General features: G+C 45.1%; 2 protein-coding genes across 3 annotated transcripts in view; one reads left to right on the forward strand and one right to left on the reverse strand.

Annotated features, from left to right (window-relative positions):
* Positions 1-6,752: 6,752 nt before the first annotated feature.
* Positions 6,753-7,702, reverse strand: Or13p4 (olfactory receptor family 13 subfamily P member 4). Its single transcript, NM_001000583.1, is given in 2 exon segments — positions 6,753-6,775; positions 6,778-7,702. Coding segments are annotated over 2 exon segments (948 nt in total).
* A 5,026-nt stretch (positions 7,703-12,728) lies between these two features.
* Positions 12,729-16,059, forward strand: part of Or13p8b (olfactory receptor family 13 subfamily P member 8B) — a 31,402-nt gene continuing 28,071 nt past the window's right edge. Inside the window, exon 1 of one of the 2 annotated variants that reach the window (XM_087551541.1) lies at positions 12,729-12,941. The gene's annotated coding sequence lies outside the window, so the exon portion shown is untranslated. Of the gene's footprint in view, positions 12,955-16,059 lie in introns of both variants that reach the window. The other variant, XM_087551542.1, reaches the window with a different exon arrangement.

The following is a 16,059-nucleotide window of genomic DNA, read 5'->3' on the forward strand; positions in this document are numbered from 1 at the left end:
CTGGCTACTGGGAGTTTGTCCATGCTCCACTTGAGTGTATGGGCAGCACAAATTGAACTTAGTGGGTTTTGTTTCTTGGTGGTGGTGGTGGTGGGGTGTCACAAGGGTGGGAGAGTGGACCTGGGAAGAGAGTGTGATCGGGACACATTGTATAAAATTCCCAAATAAGTAATAAAAATATTATGTTGGGAAAAAAAACTTGAGTAAAATTAAGTTTTTTTTTTTTTTTTTTTTTTGGTTCTTTTTTTCGGAGCTGGGGACCGAACCCAGGGCCTTGCGCTTCCTAGGCAAGCGCTCTACCACTGAGCTAAATTTTCAACCCCTAAAATTAAGTTTTTAATGAGGAAAAAAATGTCAGACTCCATCCTTCTGACCATAAGAGACTCACTGGCTCCCAGAAGCCCAGGGACCCTCTGTGAGGACCAGAGTTAAAGTTAGGACATGGCCTAATATGTCATTCCAAGAGCAAGGCTGGACATTTAGCTAGATGTCTGAAACCACATACAGGTTCTGGGGAGCTACTAAAGTGAGCTCAGCCCAGAGGCTAAGATCTACGACCTCCTTAAGCTGGGCTGCCTGTGTTCTGAGAGACAGCTTGGTGGGAAGCAAGTGCTGGGAACCCCGAGCCCTGCTGCCTCCTCTCTCTCTCTCTCTTTCTCTCTCTCTCTCTCTCTCTCTCTCTCTCTCTCTCTCTCTCTCTCTCTCTCTCGTTCTTTCCCAAGTACTATAAAAGCTAAACATGCTCCTCACTGGTAGCTTTCTCCTGCTCCCAAACCTTGTCAATTCCTCTAGCGGAAGGGAGCTTAGAAATTTGGTGGTGCCTGACTCTGGCTATATATAACTTGGGCATCCTGTGATGTCCTTAGGGTGGGAAACCTTATGGTAGCCCCACCACCACCTCAAAAATCTCTCACTCTAGAAGTCTTCCGATACCTCAAGAGAATTCCTTTCCCAGCATTTTCCTGGTTCAGTATGGATTTCCTTTCTCCCTGCCTAAGCATCCCCTGAGCAGCCAGGAGACTGTAGGTCCCATATCTTCTCAGCAGCAGGGTCTACATTCCTCATAAAGCTCCATGGGCCATCAGTGTCCACACATCTGTGTCAGCTATCTTTCTACTACATACCTGCATTTGTTTCCCCCGTGATGAGAAACCTTACATGTGCAGAAAATAATGTCTGCTCTGTGATTGGCCGGAGCCCTTCCTGGGCATATTCCTGTCTAGCTCTCCAGTGGCACCACTTGGCATAGTTCTTTGATTGACACTTCACTATGGGCAGCCAGAACCACCTGTATTTGCCCCAACTTCTCTTGCCCCCCATCCCCATCTCTGGCTACCCTGTCATAGCATGTAGCCTGTAAAACACCTGTGCACATCTCCAAAACCAGCTCAAGTGTGCTCTGGTCTTTGAAGGCTTCCCTTGCAAGCAGGTGGCCTCTTTCTTTTTTTGCATCTAACCTCACATCCTGTGCAGCTCCTCCATGGTATTGACTCCGTGCTTACTAGCCCCTCCTGAGGACCTTGCAGTCTCACTTATGTTCCTCTCTGTGCTGTGGTTTCACTGGCCACTTGGTTGACCCTAGAAACATTCATGCACACCAATGGTAGGTCAGCATTAGAGACCAAAGATTATCAAAGCTTGGCTCCTGGCTCTGCTCATGATGAGCTTGAGGACTGGCTGGGGAATGGAGAGGGATCCCATTGGGCTTGGGGAAGCACACACACAGGTTCCTGTGATGACACAGATGGTCCCATTGACCCCCTCCCCACACAGACAAGGGAGTTCATCAAAGAGGCAGTATTTGAGCTGAGCCTGGGAAAATGAACAGGAATTTGATCTGTGGAGAAGGAGAAGGACAGCCTGAGTCTGGGGAAACAGGGTGTGTGAAGATTCAGAGGAATGCAAAATGGCCATGTATTCCCTCCTCGGGACAGTGTTTGACATCAATCAAACAGATCATATAACTGAACTTAGGGTGCATTACGAGGGCAGAAGGAAGCTCCATGCGAACAGAACATGATGGGAATTATCCCTGATGCAAACCATTGTGGGAAGGAAAGGATTCAAAGGGGAATAAGAATAGAATTTTGGCTATGTCAGGGACTCTCGGGTATGCTTGCAGGCCCTGAAGCTCCCTAGAGCTCTGCAGGCCCTTCTTGGGGTGGTGGCTACTGGCTCAGGTCCATAATATTCTCAACTTCACAACTTGTTCCCCAGGGTCTGTATCCTCCAACACCTGTAAAGGTGGCACGGATAAATTCTCAGCCAAAGGAACAGATACATAGATGGATTTTTTTCTTTTCCTGATCAGAAAATTAGGTTACAGAGAAATCTCAATTTCTCTCTGAAGTATAAAAAACCAAACTAACCATATAAACAACCCCTAACCCCACCCCAAATATAGTAAATGGTTTATAAAAATAAAGGGTTGAATTCTGTCTCCTGTGTGTGTAACTAAACTACTTTGATCTTCCTTAAAGACAACCTGAAAAAACGAAGACATGATTTCTGGTCATAAGGCGACAGGGAACCTACTTCAGTTCCATGTCTGCAATGTGCCCTTGATGTGAATCTTCTCATTAGACAGCCTCAGTCCTGAAGGGGAGGAGTTACGTTATACCGGTAAATACGGCTGGAGATGGAGCTTTAGTGTCTCTAGTGGTCTTGGCAAATGTCAGCCTTTGGAAGACTTGGAGAGCCCAAGCCAGACTGCAAAGGGGTGGACACGAGCTTTGGGAAGCTTTTGCCCGGTGGCTGGCAGTGGGGCAGAAAAGTTTGTCTCCTTGCCTGCTTTATTTAGATAATGAAGGCATTTTAGCCTATCAGCAGGGGCTGTTGTGCAAAACCGAGAAGGAACGGACACGTGCTCATCAAGTATTACGTACCACTCAGCTCAAACGTGCTAGCTCCTCCGCCTTGTCCAGAGAAGACACATTGCAAGTCTCCCATCGGATGCCTGAACTAGCAGGGTAGCACAAACTATACGTACTGGTGGATGTATGTACAGTGCAGACGCTCTTGGACACAGGGATGATTCAAACCCTGCTTGAGGCAGAGCAGGACAGAGTTCCTCACACTCGCAGTTTAAAACCTAAGAGTGGCTTATTTCTTAAAATTTCCATTTAACACACACACAAGTGACTGTGGAACAGAAACTTCAGATAAAGGGGAGGGGATAGGCTCCATGATGGCCAGCTCCCTCCTGCGCTAGAGGTGACCTGAGCCAGATGCTCCACCTCAGTTGACCAGACTTCCAGACTCTGAGAACTGTGCTTCAAGCCACCATACTTCAGAGTAACTTTTAAATACAGTGATGTGATAGCAGTTCATTGCTTGGTGTCTCTGGCGCATTCATTTGTGTGACCCTTTCTGAGTGTCAGGCACTACAGTGGGATTTTAGGCATTCTGTTTTGAACAAGATGACACTAGAAATTTACTGTTAAGACTAACAGGGTACATGTAATGTAAAGTGAAGTTTGTGAGCACTGTCTAGTTCTAGTCACCTAGAAATAAGATTGACTTGTGTTTTCTATACTACATCATGCTAATTAAGGTGGAAGTCCACCGTAGACCAGACAGCCTCTGGGCTCAGAGTGTAATGGGAGGCTCTCTCCATTCACAGAGCTTCTTCTTTGCTCTTGTCTGGGGAGTCCAACCCCCACCCACCAAGCCTCTATCTGAGGAAAGTCACTTAGCCTCAGTTAGATTACAGGATCCATTTCCTGTCTCCTACTAAGAGCCCATTCAGCCAGCACCTGAGACTCTGGAAATGCTTTCCCATGCTAATGAGGATTTCAGAACCTTAAGACCCTCAGACAATGACATTGACCCACCCTGGATGTTCCTAACCTCAGTACCCCAAAACCTTATAAGCCTTGAATTACTGGGAGTAAAGTTGACCTGCCTCCCTGTGGTTGGTCCCAGTGTACCCCACTCCCCACCCCCACCCCGTTTGTCCTTGTTTCTGCTTCGTTTGCCTGAATGGACCTTGTTAGCTGATCCACAAGGGCAGGGAGAACCACACTGCATGGTGAAGTCCAAAATTTCCTTTTTTTTTTTTTTAAAGATTTATTTATTTATTATATATAAGTACACTGTAGCTGTTCAGACACACCAGAAGAGGGCATCAGATCTCATTACAGATGGTTGTAAGCCACCATGTGGTTGCTGGGATTTGAACTCAGGACCTTTGGAAAAGCAGTCAGTGCTCTTAACCGCTGAGCCATCTCTCCAGCCCCAAAATTTCCTTTTTTAAAGTGAAATAGCCAGATGCAGTGGTGCACACCTTTAATCCCAGGCACTTGGAAGGAAAGGCAGGTGGATCTTGGTGAGTTCTAGGCCAGCCTGATCTACACAATGAGTTCTAGGCCAGCCAGGGCTACATAATTAGACCTTGGCTCAAAAACAAACAAACAAACAAAACAAAAACTCAATAAAATAAAATACATACGTTGAATATAAGTCAGTCAAAACTGAGTACATTTTGCCAATATTTCAATACATTTCGAAGTTTCTTTCTATTTACTACTATTTCATGACTTCAAAAGTTGATAATCCAATGGGATGGGAGGAATTGTAAGACTAAAGAATATTTGAGCAGCTTGCTTATCCATTTCATACTGAAGGGGGCAGGAACTCATAAAGTCCCTGAGGGTCACTTGGCTCTTAAGGGCATGGTTTCTTTAGTGGTGTAGCCTTGAGTAAATTGTCTTCATTTCAGTACATTTCATACATTTTTAGCACATACTAGAATAAATCACTCTTAAATTTAATTGAATCCAAACAAAAGTTTAACAGAAGATTGAATAGACCAGTTTAAAGATAGCTTAAAGAAAACTGCTCAAAGCCAGTTTAACTTTATTTCTTATTGTCTAATCCTCTTTAACAGGATTTGTTTTTTTTTTTTTTTTTTTAGAGGGCATAAGCACCAATTTATTTATTTTTTAAATGTAAGAGGGCAATAATGAACAGAAAGTAAAACAACAAAAAAGCCAGAAAAATTGCAGTTATCAGTGTATGCATGAGGCTTCTAGACAGCCCCTGACATTTAACTTTTTATTTATTTATTTATTTATTTATTTATTTATTTATTTATTTATTTATTTTTTAACTTGAGTATTTCTTATTTACATTTCGAGTGTTATTCCCTTTCCCGGTTTCCGGGCCAACATCCCCCTAATCCCTCCCCCTCCCCTTCTTTATGGGTGTTCCCCTCCCCATCCTCCCCCCATTGCCACCCTCCCCCCAACAATCACGTTCAGTCTTAGCAGGACCCAGGGCTTCCCCTTCCACTGGTGCTCTTACTAGGATATTCATTGCTACCTATGAGGTCAGAGTCCAGGGTCAGTCCATGTATAGTCTTTAGGTAGTGGCTTAGTCCCTGGAAGCTCTGGTTGCTTGGCATTGTTGTGTTGTACATATGGGGTCTCGAGCCCCTTCAAGCTCTTCCAGTTCTTTCTCTGATTCCTTCAACGGGGGTCCTGTTCTCAGTTCAGTGGTTTGCTGCTGGCATTCGCCTCTAACAGGATTTGTTTAATTTTATGTGGCTGGGTGTTTTGCCTGCATGTACGCCTATATCCCACGCATACAGTACACCATGCAGAGGCAGAAGGGGGCTTCAGATGCCCTGAAATAGGAGTTCCAGACAGTTGTGAACTGCCATGTGGATGCTGGGAACTGAACCCAAATCTTCTGCAGGAGCCATCTCTCCAGCCTTGTCTGATTTTATTTCTTAAAGGAACAAAAAGTAAGATTGGACAAAGCATCACAAAAGATTAATGTGTCTGCCTCTGTCTCTCTCAGGTGCATGTCTATAGATAAGTACTTACATACACAGATAGTTAGATTATAAATATAGATATAGTATACCTTTATTTTTTATTTTATGATATACATATATATTTATTTTGTCAAAATTGAGATTTAAAATATAAATTTTAAATGGACCAAGTAAGAGGCTAGAAAGATGGCTCAAGGGTTAAGAGCATGTATTGATCTTCTAAAGGACCTGAGTTTGTTCCCAGAAGCCATATAAGATGGCGTACAAACACTTGTAAGTCTGATTCCTAGGGAATATGACACCTCTGGCCACACACACACACACACACACACACACACACACACACACACACGCACGCACACACACGCACCTTGTCCTCCACAGATACCTAAAATCACATCACATCATACACATGCACACGCGCTCACCTGACCCAAGAAAAAGTCATTTTCTCAGACTGAGCTCAGGATAGATCAATCGCTAGTCACAGTTTGACAGACAGATGTAAAGCCACCGTCGCTTAGACATCATAGCATCTAGTACAAAAATCAATGCCAAGTATTAGCAGCCAAGTGTTCCCCAAACAGCAGCCCAAAGCTGTGTGGTCACCTAGGCTATCTCATGTCATTTTCAAGTCTAAATTCCTATGTACTGTGGAAAAGCCTGTGCTCCTGTTAAGTGTTCAGCTGCACTCATGCTGAACTGACATGAACTTCTAGAAGTAAGGGGCGAGCCCATGGCAAGCAACAATGTCTACAAACTCTAAGGGCAGCCTTTTAAAAATAATCCTTTGCCTCAGTACTTGACTGAGTCTTCATTAGAAGCTGAAAATGCAACAAGCAACAGTGCGACTTTCTGTTTAGGGGTGGCCACAACCTCTCCTGGCTGCTTAGAGCTCCAGGAAAACTCGAGTTATTCAGAACTGATGTCTTTAGTAAGCCAAAAGAGCTCCATCCAGTCATACAGTTCTGGCTCACTGGGCTGTCCCTCTGCCTCCTCGAGTACTTTCATAAAAGCGCCCTTCACATCCTTATTCCGGAGGCTGTAGATGATGGGGTTGAGGAAAGCAGAGACAACGTTGTAGAACAGAGCCAGCTTCTTGTCCCGCTCTGGGTCATACCAAGAACCAGGCCTCATGTACATGACCATGGCTGGCCCATAGAACATGGTGACCACAGTGATGTGGGAGGCACATGTGGAGAAGGACTTGAGTCTCCCCTGGGATGAGCGGATTCTTAAGATGGAGACAAAGATGCAGGCATAAGAGGCCAGGATGAGGGAGAGAGGGACCAAAAGTAAGACGAAACCCAGGATGAAGTCCAAGCGGTCATTGAAGGATGTGTCTGCACAGGCCAACTTCAGGACAGCGGGGACCTCACAGAAGAAGTGGTTGATCTTGTAGGGACCACAGTAGGGCAGACGCATGGTGAAGACAGTGTAGATCAGAGCGCCCGTGACGCTGATGGAGGAGCATATTGTAACCATCTTGGCACACACAAGACGGCTCATGAGTACAGAATAGTGAAGGGGGAAGCAGATGGCGATGTACCTGTCATAGGCCATGATGGCGTAGAGAACACACTCGGCAATACCCAGGACCAGGAAGATGAACATCTGGGCTACACAAGCACCCCAGGAGATGGTCCTTTTTGGACACACCATGTTAACCAGCATCTGGGGCACAGTGGTAGTGACGTAGCTCATGTCTACCAAAGAGAGGATGCTGAGAAAGAAGTACATGGGCGTGTGGAGGCGAGAGTCTAGGTAAATCAGAGCGACGATGAGTCCGTTGCCCAGGAGGGTGACCATGTAGAGAAGAAGAAAAAAGATAAACAGGGCCATTCTGATCTGGGATTCGCTGGAGAAGCCCAGGAGGATGAACTCGGACACTGAGCTGCAGTTTTCCTTTCTAAGGGTCTGCATGGTGAGCTGCCTGTTACGGAGAGGCGAGCCGCTCTGTCTGTGGCTGCAGGGGAGAAAGAGCAGCTGAGGCACTCACACAGTGTACACAGTTGCTTCCAGCCACTCGGTCAAACCTGTATTGAGTTGAAGGAAAAGAAAATCAAAGTCAGGATAGCTGTGACATTGGGCAAGGAGTTGAGAGATCTGACTGCTCACAGGATCGTCCCTGGAAGCCACCTTCCTCCCCAGAAGACAAGGTGACTGTTTTTGCAGTAGGGAATTCAGCCAATCCACAGCCACTGCCAGTTCATCCAACCAGGGGTGCACACTTGTCCCTATGGTAGTCAGACCCTTCTGCTGAAGATGAAAACGATAAATCTGAAAGTCTGGGTTAGCAGGCTGTGGGTGCTTAGGGCACTGCCAAGCCAGGGCTGTGCAGTAGCCACTGAAGTCACAGCCGAGCTGTAACCATGGAGGAGACGAGTGGAGACCTTAAAAAGCTGATAGAAAAAGATGGGAGAGGAAAGGCTTTAGGTTGTAGCCAAATCCAGGTAAAGAATGTTAACTTAGAAACTAGGTTGTAGGTGACCTTATCAATAGGTTTTATAAAAAAATTCTAGGCAAATTATCTTGAGACAAAATTACTAGAGTTTGTAAACGTTTTACAGCATCTTAGAAATACCCAATTTAATAAAGATGGAGAAAAAAAAAAAGAAATACATTCAGGGGCTGGGTCTGCAGTTCATTTGGGAGAATGCCTCTAATGTGCACTAGGCTCAATAGAACCCATAAACCTGGCATTGTGACACATACCTGTAATTCCAGAATCAGGAGATAGAGACAGAAGGACCAGAAGTTTAAGGTTATCCTCGGTGACTTAGTGAATCAAAGGCCAGCCTGGGCTACATGGGAGCCTGTCTCAAAAAAATCCGAAGATGTTATACTATGAGTTTGGTATGGCAATGTTGTAGTTGTAGTTGTTTAATAAACATTAAGGCTGAAAACAGAAAAAAAAAAAACCAAGTAGCACAGGACAGGGCCTCACAGCCTGGCACTGAGGCAGAGACCCCCAGTTCTAGCTTGGTGCTTTCAGTCCCTGAGGACTATGCAGGCTTTGTTTCCTGAACTTAGATACGTGAGGTTTTCTGTTTCCTTTCCATGACTAAGTACTTAATCAGATTCTCCTGAGTGACCTATGGTGGTCACTTACCCAGATGTATGACCTTGAGCAAACTCCTCTGCTGGTCTCGCCCTCCCTAGCTGGTAAACAGAGATGAAGTGTTTGTGGTTCAGAGTTATAGCGAGGTGCATGCAAGATACAGGGTCGAGACTTTTTTTGCAGAATATAAACCAAGAGATGAATAGCAGAAGCTAGTTGTAAGCAAAACACGCCCAGAAGTCAGAAGAGTTTGGCTGCTCCTGGCTTTGCCCCTATGTGCTGAGTGATCTTGAATGAGTCCACAACCCTCTCTGAGCTTCACAGACCCACTTTTTAAACTGAACCTTTAGGATTTGATGTTCCTATAGCACCCTTCAGCCTAATTGTCTTTGATATCAAGCTAGAGACCTGTAAACATTCCAATGCCCTGAGCATCAGAGAAGGGCCGAGATGGGCAGAACTGTGTGGGTGGGGTTTGTTCCGGAAATTTGATAAGTGAGCCCAGAGCATTTGTGGGTAGGTACATAGCATGTGAACTTGGAGTCAACAGACTTGAATCTGGTTGCCTCTGGAAAAGCAGTCATGCTAATTACTGTACCAGAGAGACCTCTGCAGACCGGATATTGCCTTCTGAGTCACAGAACTGTCAGAGGCCTTTGTTTTTCATCTATAAAGTGATATCTCTTCCACAGGGGAGACAGTGTGGGATGCATCTGCTTCACAGAAAGTGATCAACACATTTTGACAACTTAGATAGCCGGGCATTGGGTAGACTGGATCAGGGAGAGGAGAAATAGAAGACCTCATTCCTGAATATCAGGTTCTGAGGGGCAGGTCTGAACGCACAGTGGGAAGGACTGGAGGCCATGAGATGAGGGTAGGAGTGGAAGGCAGGTGTAGTCAACTGAACAGGTAAAAGACACACAAGACGTGTGCTCAGAGATTCAAAGAGTGTGAGGAGTTGGATAAAGGAGCAAAATGTCCCGGATAAAAGTGTGAGGGTAAGAGGTGGCGTAGCCCAGCTCAGGGCACTGAAAGGGGAAACTTTCAGGAAACAGGAACTGGTCCACAGGGCAAATAACCACCCCTGACATCCAGAGGAGGGCAGAGAATGAGAAGATGCCCATATTCCCCTTCCGGTTGGGCTACACTCCAGCCCCTCCATCACAGAGGCCTCCCACTGGCCTTGTCACCCACACAGCAGCAGGCATACTCTCACTTAGCCAGGTTGGTCCTTCTTGGTTTTTGCTTCGTTTGGTTATTTTTGTTTTGTTTTGTGTTTCCAGACAGGGTTTCTCTCTGTAGCCCTGGCTGTCCTGGAATTCTCTCCCAGGCTGGCCTTGAACTCAGAGATCCACCTGCCTCTGCTTCCCTAGTGCTATGATTAAGAGTATGTACCAATCCCCCCACCCCACAGTTTGCATGCCACATCTTGTGTCTCCCTGATGGAGCTCAAGGCCTTGCCCAGTGGCTCTGACTTTTCAAGTTGGTATGATTGTCCAGTTGCTAGGGGAGACTCAGGAGACTCATCTTAACGTTAATCGACTCATCCTAGCAAGATGACCAGCATTGGGATCCTGTCTGGGCAGCCCGAGGCCCCTCCTCCCGGAGATGCAGGACCTCCTAACAGCTGGCTTTCTTGGTACTTTCCCAACTGCAGTTTGATTGGCACCTCCCCAGGTCCTTTGTGTCCCCCCAAGCCCTGCACCTTCACAGCCCCACTTGGGGTCCTCTGATCCTTATTTGGATGGTCCAGCCTTGTTTATTTCATGTGTGTATTGTCTTTCTAACCAGGCCGTGGGTTGACGCTGTCTCATTTTGATCATCCCACAGCTTCTAGCAAAAAAAAAAAAAAAAAAAAAAAAAAAAAAAAAAAAAAAAAGGAGACGCTTGTTAAAGGCTTAGAAACCATGTGTTCAAGAGTGAATCCACTTGAGGAAAGATATGCAGGAGTTAGTGCCCTGCTGGGCAGTGGTAAGGACAGTTAGACAGCCCTATATCAGCATTACGTTTCTCTGTGTAAATCGAGTTCTGCTCTGTCTTCTACCAAAGTAATGAGTGCCAGTATGCCAGCACCGGGGCTGGGACTAATACCAGGGCCTTGATGGCCTACCACTATGCTTTTCTGCCTCTTGCAAAGGGATAAGGGAGCAATTACTTCAAGCCCTCTCATTAGGAAAGCACCCTGTTCATATCCACTCTCCACCTGCTGGTGTCCCCTCCTCCTTCCCAGGCTCTAGGCTTCTCCTAGAGAGGAAGACTGTGCTTCATCAAGCACAAGTCTAGAAAAGGCCACGAACAGAGCTGTAGAGCAACCTCTGCCCCAGAAGCACAAGCTTCTTTCCCTCCATCCCAGTGAGTGGTCCGGAGAGACAGAGGCCCTTTTGCTCGTTCTTGGATATGCCCAGCGCTGTGCTACCCCCACCACCCAGCCTTCAGTCACCTTCAAGTGGCCAGCCTGTTCTGCCTGAGCAGCTTCCTCCGCCCCTGTGGCAGCATCCACCTGTTTTCTCTTGGTTTTGTGGGTCACAACAGGAAGCATTCCATTCTCTGCTGCTTACACTGTGGGTCTGCAGGAGAGGTCCGCTGTTCTCTTAAGTCGTGCAGGATAGGTCTCCAGTGGGCAGACCCAAGGGTGCTCTTGTGTCAGGTGAGGTTGGAGAGTAGGGTTCCAGTCCATGAAGCCCTGGGGATTACTTGCTCACCCTGTGAATACAACGTAGAGCCTCTGGGTTGGATGAAAGATGCTGCCAGGAAGTCTAATGCCCTCTAAGACATTTCAGGCTGGAACCGGAAAGCTGGGCATCCTTTACAAGTTTCCATTAGGGACTGAAATTTCTCCCTGCTGACACTTAAAGTGTCTACGAGGCTGTGAGCCTGGAAACCAAGTGGTCAAAAGGCTGGACAGATGGATAGCCCTGTTCTGACCCACCCTGATGACTCCCAAGTGTCTGCTTGAGTCCTACTGGAATTCCGAGGAGGGAATACCAGTCTTCTGGCTTTATTTACTGTTGTAGAATAATGATCACCACACAGGAACCTGCCTTGTGGATGAGAGGTGTGGGTCAACTGTTAGCTACAGTGCCATCTAACAGGCTGGTCTCTGCTAATAACCTAAGACTTCCTAAATCATAAATCAGTTAAAATCATAAAGCATGAACCTCATACCATCAGAGAATGAAGGCGAGAGCAATCACACCCTGAAAATAGTATGTGTTTAAGAAATGGAGGAGACTCTCCTCTTCTCTCCCCCTTTTTCTCTCTTCTTCTTTTCTCTTCCCTTCCTTTTCATCTCCCCTCCTCTGCCTCTACTCCCCCCCCTCATCCTCTTTTCCCTTCTCCTCTTCCTTCTCCTCCTCCTGCTCTTCCTCTTTCTGCTCCCATCTCTCTGAGGTCACCCAGTTCAGCAAATGGAGCAGATGAGCCCGGAGCCTCGAATCATAGCCCCCTGAAGCTTGACGCCATCTGTCCCAGCGCACTTGTCTGTCTCTCAACACTTTCTTTTATCTAACAGTTATGGTGGGTTAACGTCTACCTATGTGCACTATGATTGAATTTGTGAAGATTCTGTTAAGAATTTCTCCGTGTGTTTATAAGGAATATGAGCCTATAACTCTCTTTATTGGTAATATAGTTTCTTAATTTTTTTTTTGTAGTGCACCGGTGCTATGTTGGTATAATGTTTTTGTGCACTGTGTAAAGTTTACTCTTGCATTTTTATTCAAATGCTGGTTTCTCTGCCCTCATATCCTGTTTCAATCCAGGCATGTCATTGTAACGCTAAGGCCAAGAATCTCCTGTCTCAAGTTTGTGCGAACAATTCTTACCATTTGTTCTCTGCCTTGTCAATAAATGCTGATCACCCAATGGCTGGGCAGAAGAAAGGATAAGGCAGAAGCTTCCACAAGCCAGGGCGAAGAGGTGTGTGTGTGTGTGTGTGTGTGTGTGTGCGTGTTTACACGTGTGAGTATGTGTGCCAGTGATCGTGTGCATGTGTGTATATTGGGTGGAGATTCAGATCAGCATGAGAAGGAGAGAGTATGAGAAGGCACCACGAGGAAAAGAAAAAACACCTGAAGCCCACAGAGCCAGATGACGAAGGTATCATGGGATGGTGCTGGGAGGGGGCCAGATCAGCACAGGGGTTTTTATAGATCATTTAACTGCTATGGAGGTCCAGATTGAAATAATAAATGGTTTTTCTATGTGGTTATTGGGGACTGGCAAAGGTTAAAGAAATATAGCTGCCTGATTAATTCACCTTACTTGTTTATATTAAAATTAATTCATTTTACAATACTAGGCTGACAGAAGGACTATTTATTCTTAAATTTCCTAGGAGAGTTTGTACAGACTTTGCATAATCTTATTTCTTATCTGATTGGCAGAGGTCACATTGTAGAAATGTTTTAATTATATATTTAAATTTAAATACATAAAATATATTGGGTGTGCTGACACAGGCTATTAAATCCAGGACTCAGGGGGTAGGGGTAGGTGGGCCTCTGCGAGGGGGAGGCCAACAGGGTTCGCATAGTGAGTTCTGGCCAGCCAGTACTGTGTAGAAAACCCTGTCTCAAAACAAACAAAGAAAGAAACAAAACGTATTTGTGACTAGCCAGGTGAGCTAACGTTTAAAAATCAATCTCAGTATTTAATGTCTGTCCACTTTACGTAAGCTTTAGTTTGCTAGAATAAAGTTGCTCATAACGTTCTCCTTTTTATTTTAAATCTGTGGAATCGACTGTGATGCTCTCTCCTCATTCCTGACACTGGATGTTAATATCGTCTACCTTTATTTCTTACCTGTCTATCTCCTCAAAATAAAAACACCAGGGGCTGGAGAGACAGCTCAGTGGGTAAGAGCACTGGCTGCTCTTCCAGAAAGCCTGGGTTCAATCCCCAGCACCCGCATAGCAGTTCACAAATATCTACAATTCCAGTCCCAGGGGATCGGATAGCCTCTTCTGGCCTCTGTTGGCACTAGGAATGCAAATGGTGCACAGACATACATGTGTGCAGACAAAACACCCGAATACATAAAGTAAGACTTAAAAACAACTAAAAATAACTTTATAATGCTTTTCCTAACATTGCCTATTGCTGTTTTGTCTTAGTGATTTTTCTTATCTTTGGTATTTTTTCCTTCTCTTTGTATCTAACTTGTTCATCTTTATCTAGTTCTCCCGGCAAAAGCAGGGGTCATTGATAGGTAGGTGGCCTTTTCCTTTTCTAAGGTAAGAATCTTAGTGCTAGGGATCTTTTACTAATGACTGTTTTCATCACAGCGCTCAATTTTTGATATATTTTCACTTGTTGCAAAATGCTAATTTTCTTTGATTCATAGAGCTTTATAACCTCTCTCAGTTGTGTGGTTTTTTTGCTTCTAGATACTTGGAGCAAAGTATGTGTCTTAGTTACTGTTTAGATATATGTCTTAGTTACTATTCTATTGCCATGAGGAGACACCATGACTAAATATTTGTAGAAGAAAGTGCCTATTGGGGCGCTTGCTTACAGTTTCAGTGGTGAGTCCATGACCATCATGGTGGGAAGTGGACAGGCACGGTGCTGGAGAGGCTGAGTCCACGATTATCATGGCTTAGAGCATGCAACGCACAGCAGGCACGTCTGATTTGCAGACAGCAAACAGAGCAAGACCCTAGGCTTGGCATTGGCTTTTGAAACCTCAGTGTGGTGGCTGTGGTAGCTCTTCTTATGGTTTCTCCATGTGTAATTTTTTCCTTTTTATGTTTTCATGAATTCTTTGAGAATTTCATACACTGTATTTTGCTCACCCCTTCCTCTGATGACAGTTGGGTTAGGCACCAATCTATCAGTATGGAGGAATGTCACCATTAGGTGTCATTTCATTGACATTTTTTTGCCAGTTGTGTTTGGTTCTGTGGTAGGTCGGAGAGGTTGCATTCAGTGACCAATGGAACAGATCACAGATGCAGAGACTACAGCCAAACATTAAGTGGAGATCAGGGAATTCTGCTGAAAAGGGGAAGGGAGGATTGTAGGAGTCAAGCAGTCAAGGGTCAAGGGTCAAGGACACAACGAGAAAAGCCACAGAATCAACAAACCTAGACTCATATGGGCACACTGAGACTGAAATGACAACCAGGGAGCCTGAATTGGTCTGACCTAGGTCCTCTGTGTATATGTTATAACTGTACAGCTTGGTGGTTTTTGGGATACCTAACAGAGGTAGTGGGGGCTGTTTCTGGTGCTTTTGTATGCTTAGGGCCTTTGTCTTCCTACTGGGTTGCCTTGTTTAGCCTTCATATCAGGGGAGGTGCCTAATCTTACTGCAATCTGATATGCCATGTTTGGTTAATACCTCCAGGAGACCTGCTCTTTCCTGAAGGGAAATGGAGGAGGAATGGATGGAGAGGGAGAAGGTGGGAGGGGTGGGGATGGAGGAGGTTGGGAGTGGAGGGAGGGAGGGAAACTATGGTCGGGATATAATACACAGAGAACAAATTAATAAAAAGATGTATTAATAATTATAAAATAGTTAATAAAAAGTTGAAGAAAAAAATCCCCTCTTCTAATCTCTTCCAAGATATGCTCCCCCATTTCCTATCCTCCCAACTTCGTGTCATTTTTGAAGACCACTGAGTCCTGTCACTGCTGCTTCTGTTCTCTCAGTTGTGTGGGTAGCCCCTGGAGCATCTTATACATAAATATAATGAAAGAAACCAAAGACTTACACAATGAAAACGTTAAGAGACTTCAGTGTGGAGACAATTTTGGAATTTTGGTTTCTTAAAAAACAACACAAAATATTATATAAATGTGTTTTTGTCTTAATCCCAGGCATGGAATATGGGGCTGCTTTAGATTGTCCCCAGAGTTGACTATGATTTGCCTCATGATCTGACAGAGGCATGATTTTGCCAGCAGGAAATAGTTTCTGCAACTGTGTGATGATTAGAATCCTGAGGACTTTAAGAGGGTATATAAATGCTGGGGTCCCCAGAGGTAGGGTTGGGTGTTAGTTGTTTGTTGTTTGTTGTTGTTGGTTGTTGGTTGTTGTTGGTTATTGGTTGTTGTTGGTTGTTAGTTGTTGTTGGTTGTTGGTTGTTGTTGGTTATTGTTGGTTGTTGTTGGTTATTGTTGGTTGTTGTTGGTTGTTGGTTGTTGTTGGTTGTTGTTGGTTGTTGGTTGTTAGTTGTTGTTGGTTGTTGTTGGTTATTGGTTGTTGTTGGTT

Source organism: Rattus norvegicus, chromosome 5 (assembly GCF_021556685.1).
Source record: "Rattus norvegicus strain SHRSP/BbbUtx chromosome 5, alternate assembly SHRSP_T2T, whole genome shotgun sequence".
In the NCBI taxonomy this organism is placed as follows: domain Eukaryota; kingdom Metazoa; phylum Chordata; class Mammalia; order Rodentia; family Muridae; genus Rattus; species Rattus norvegicus.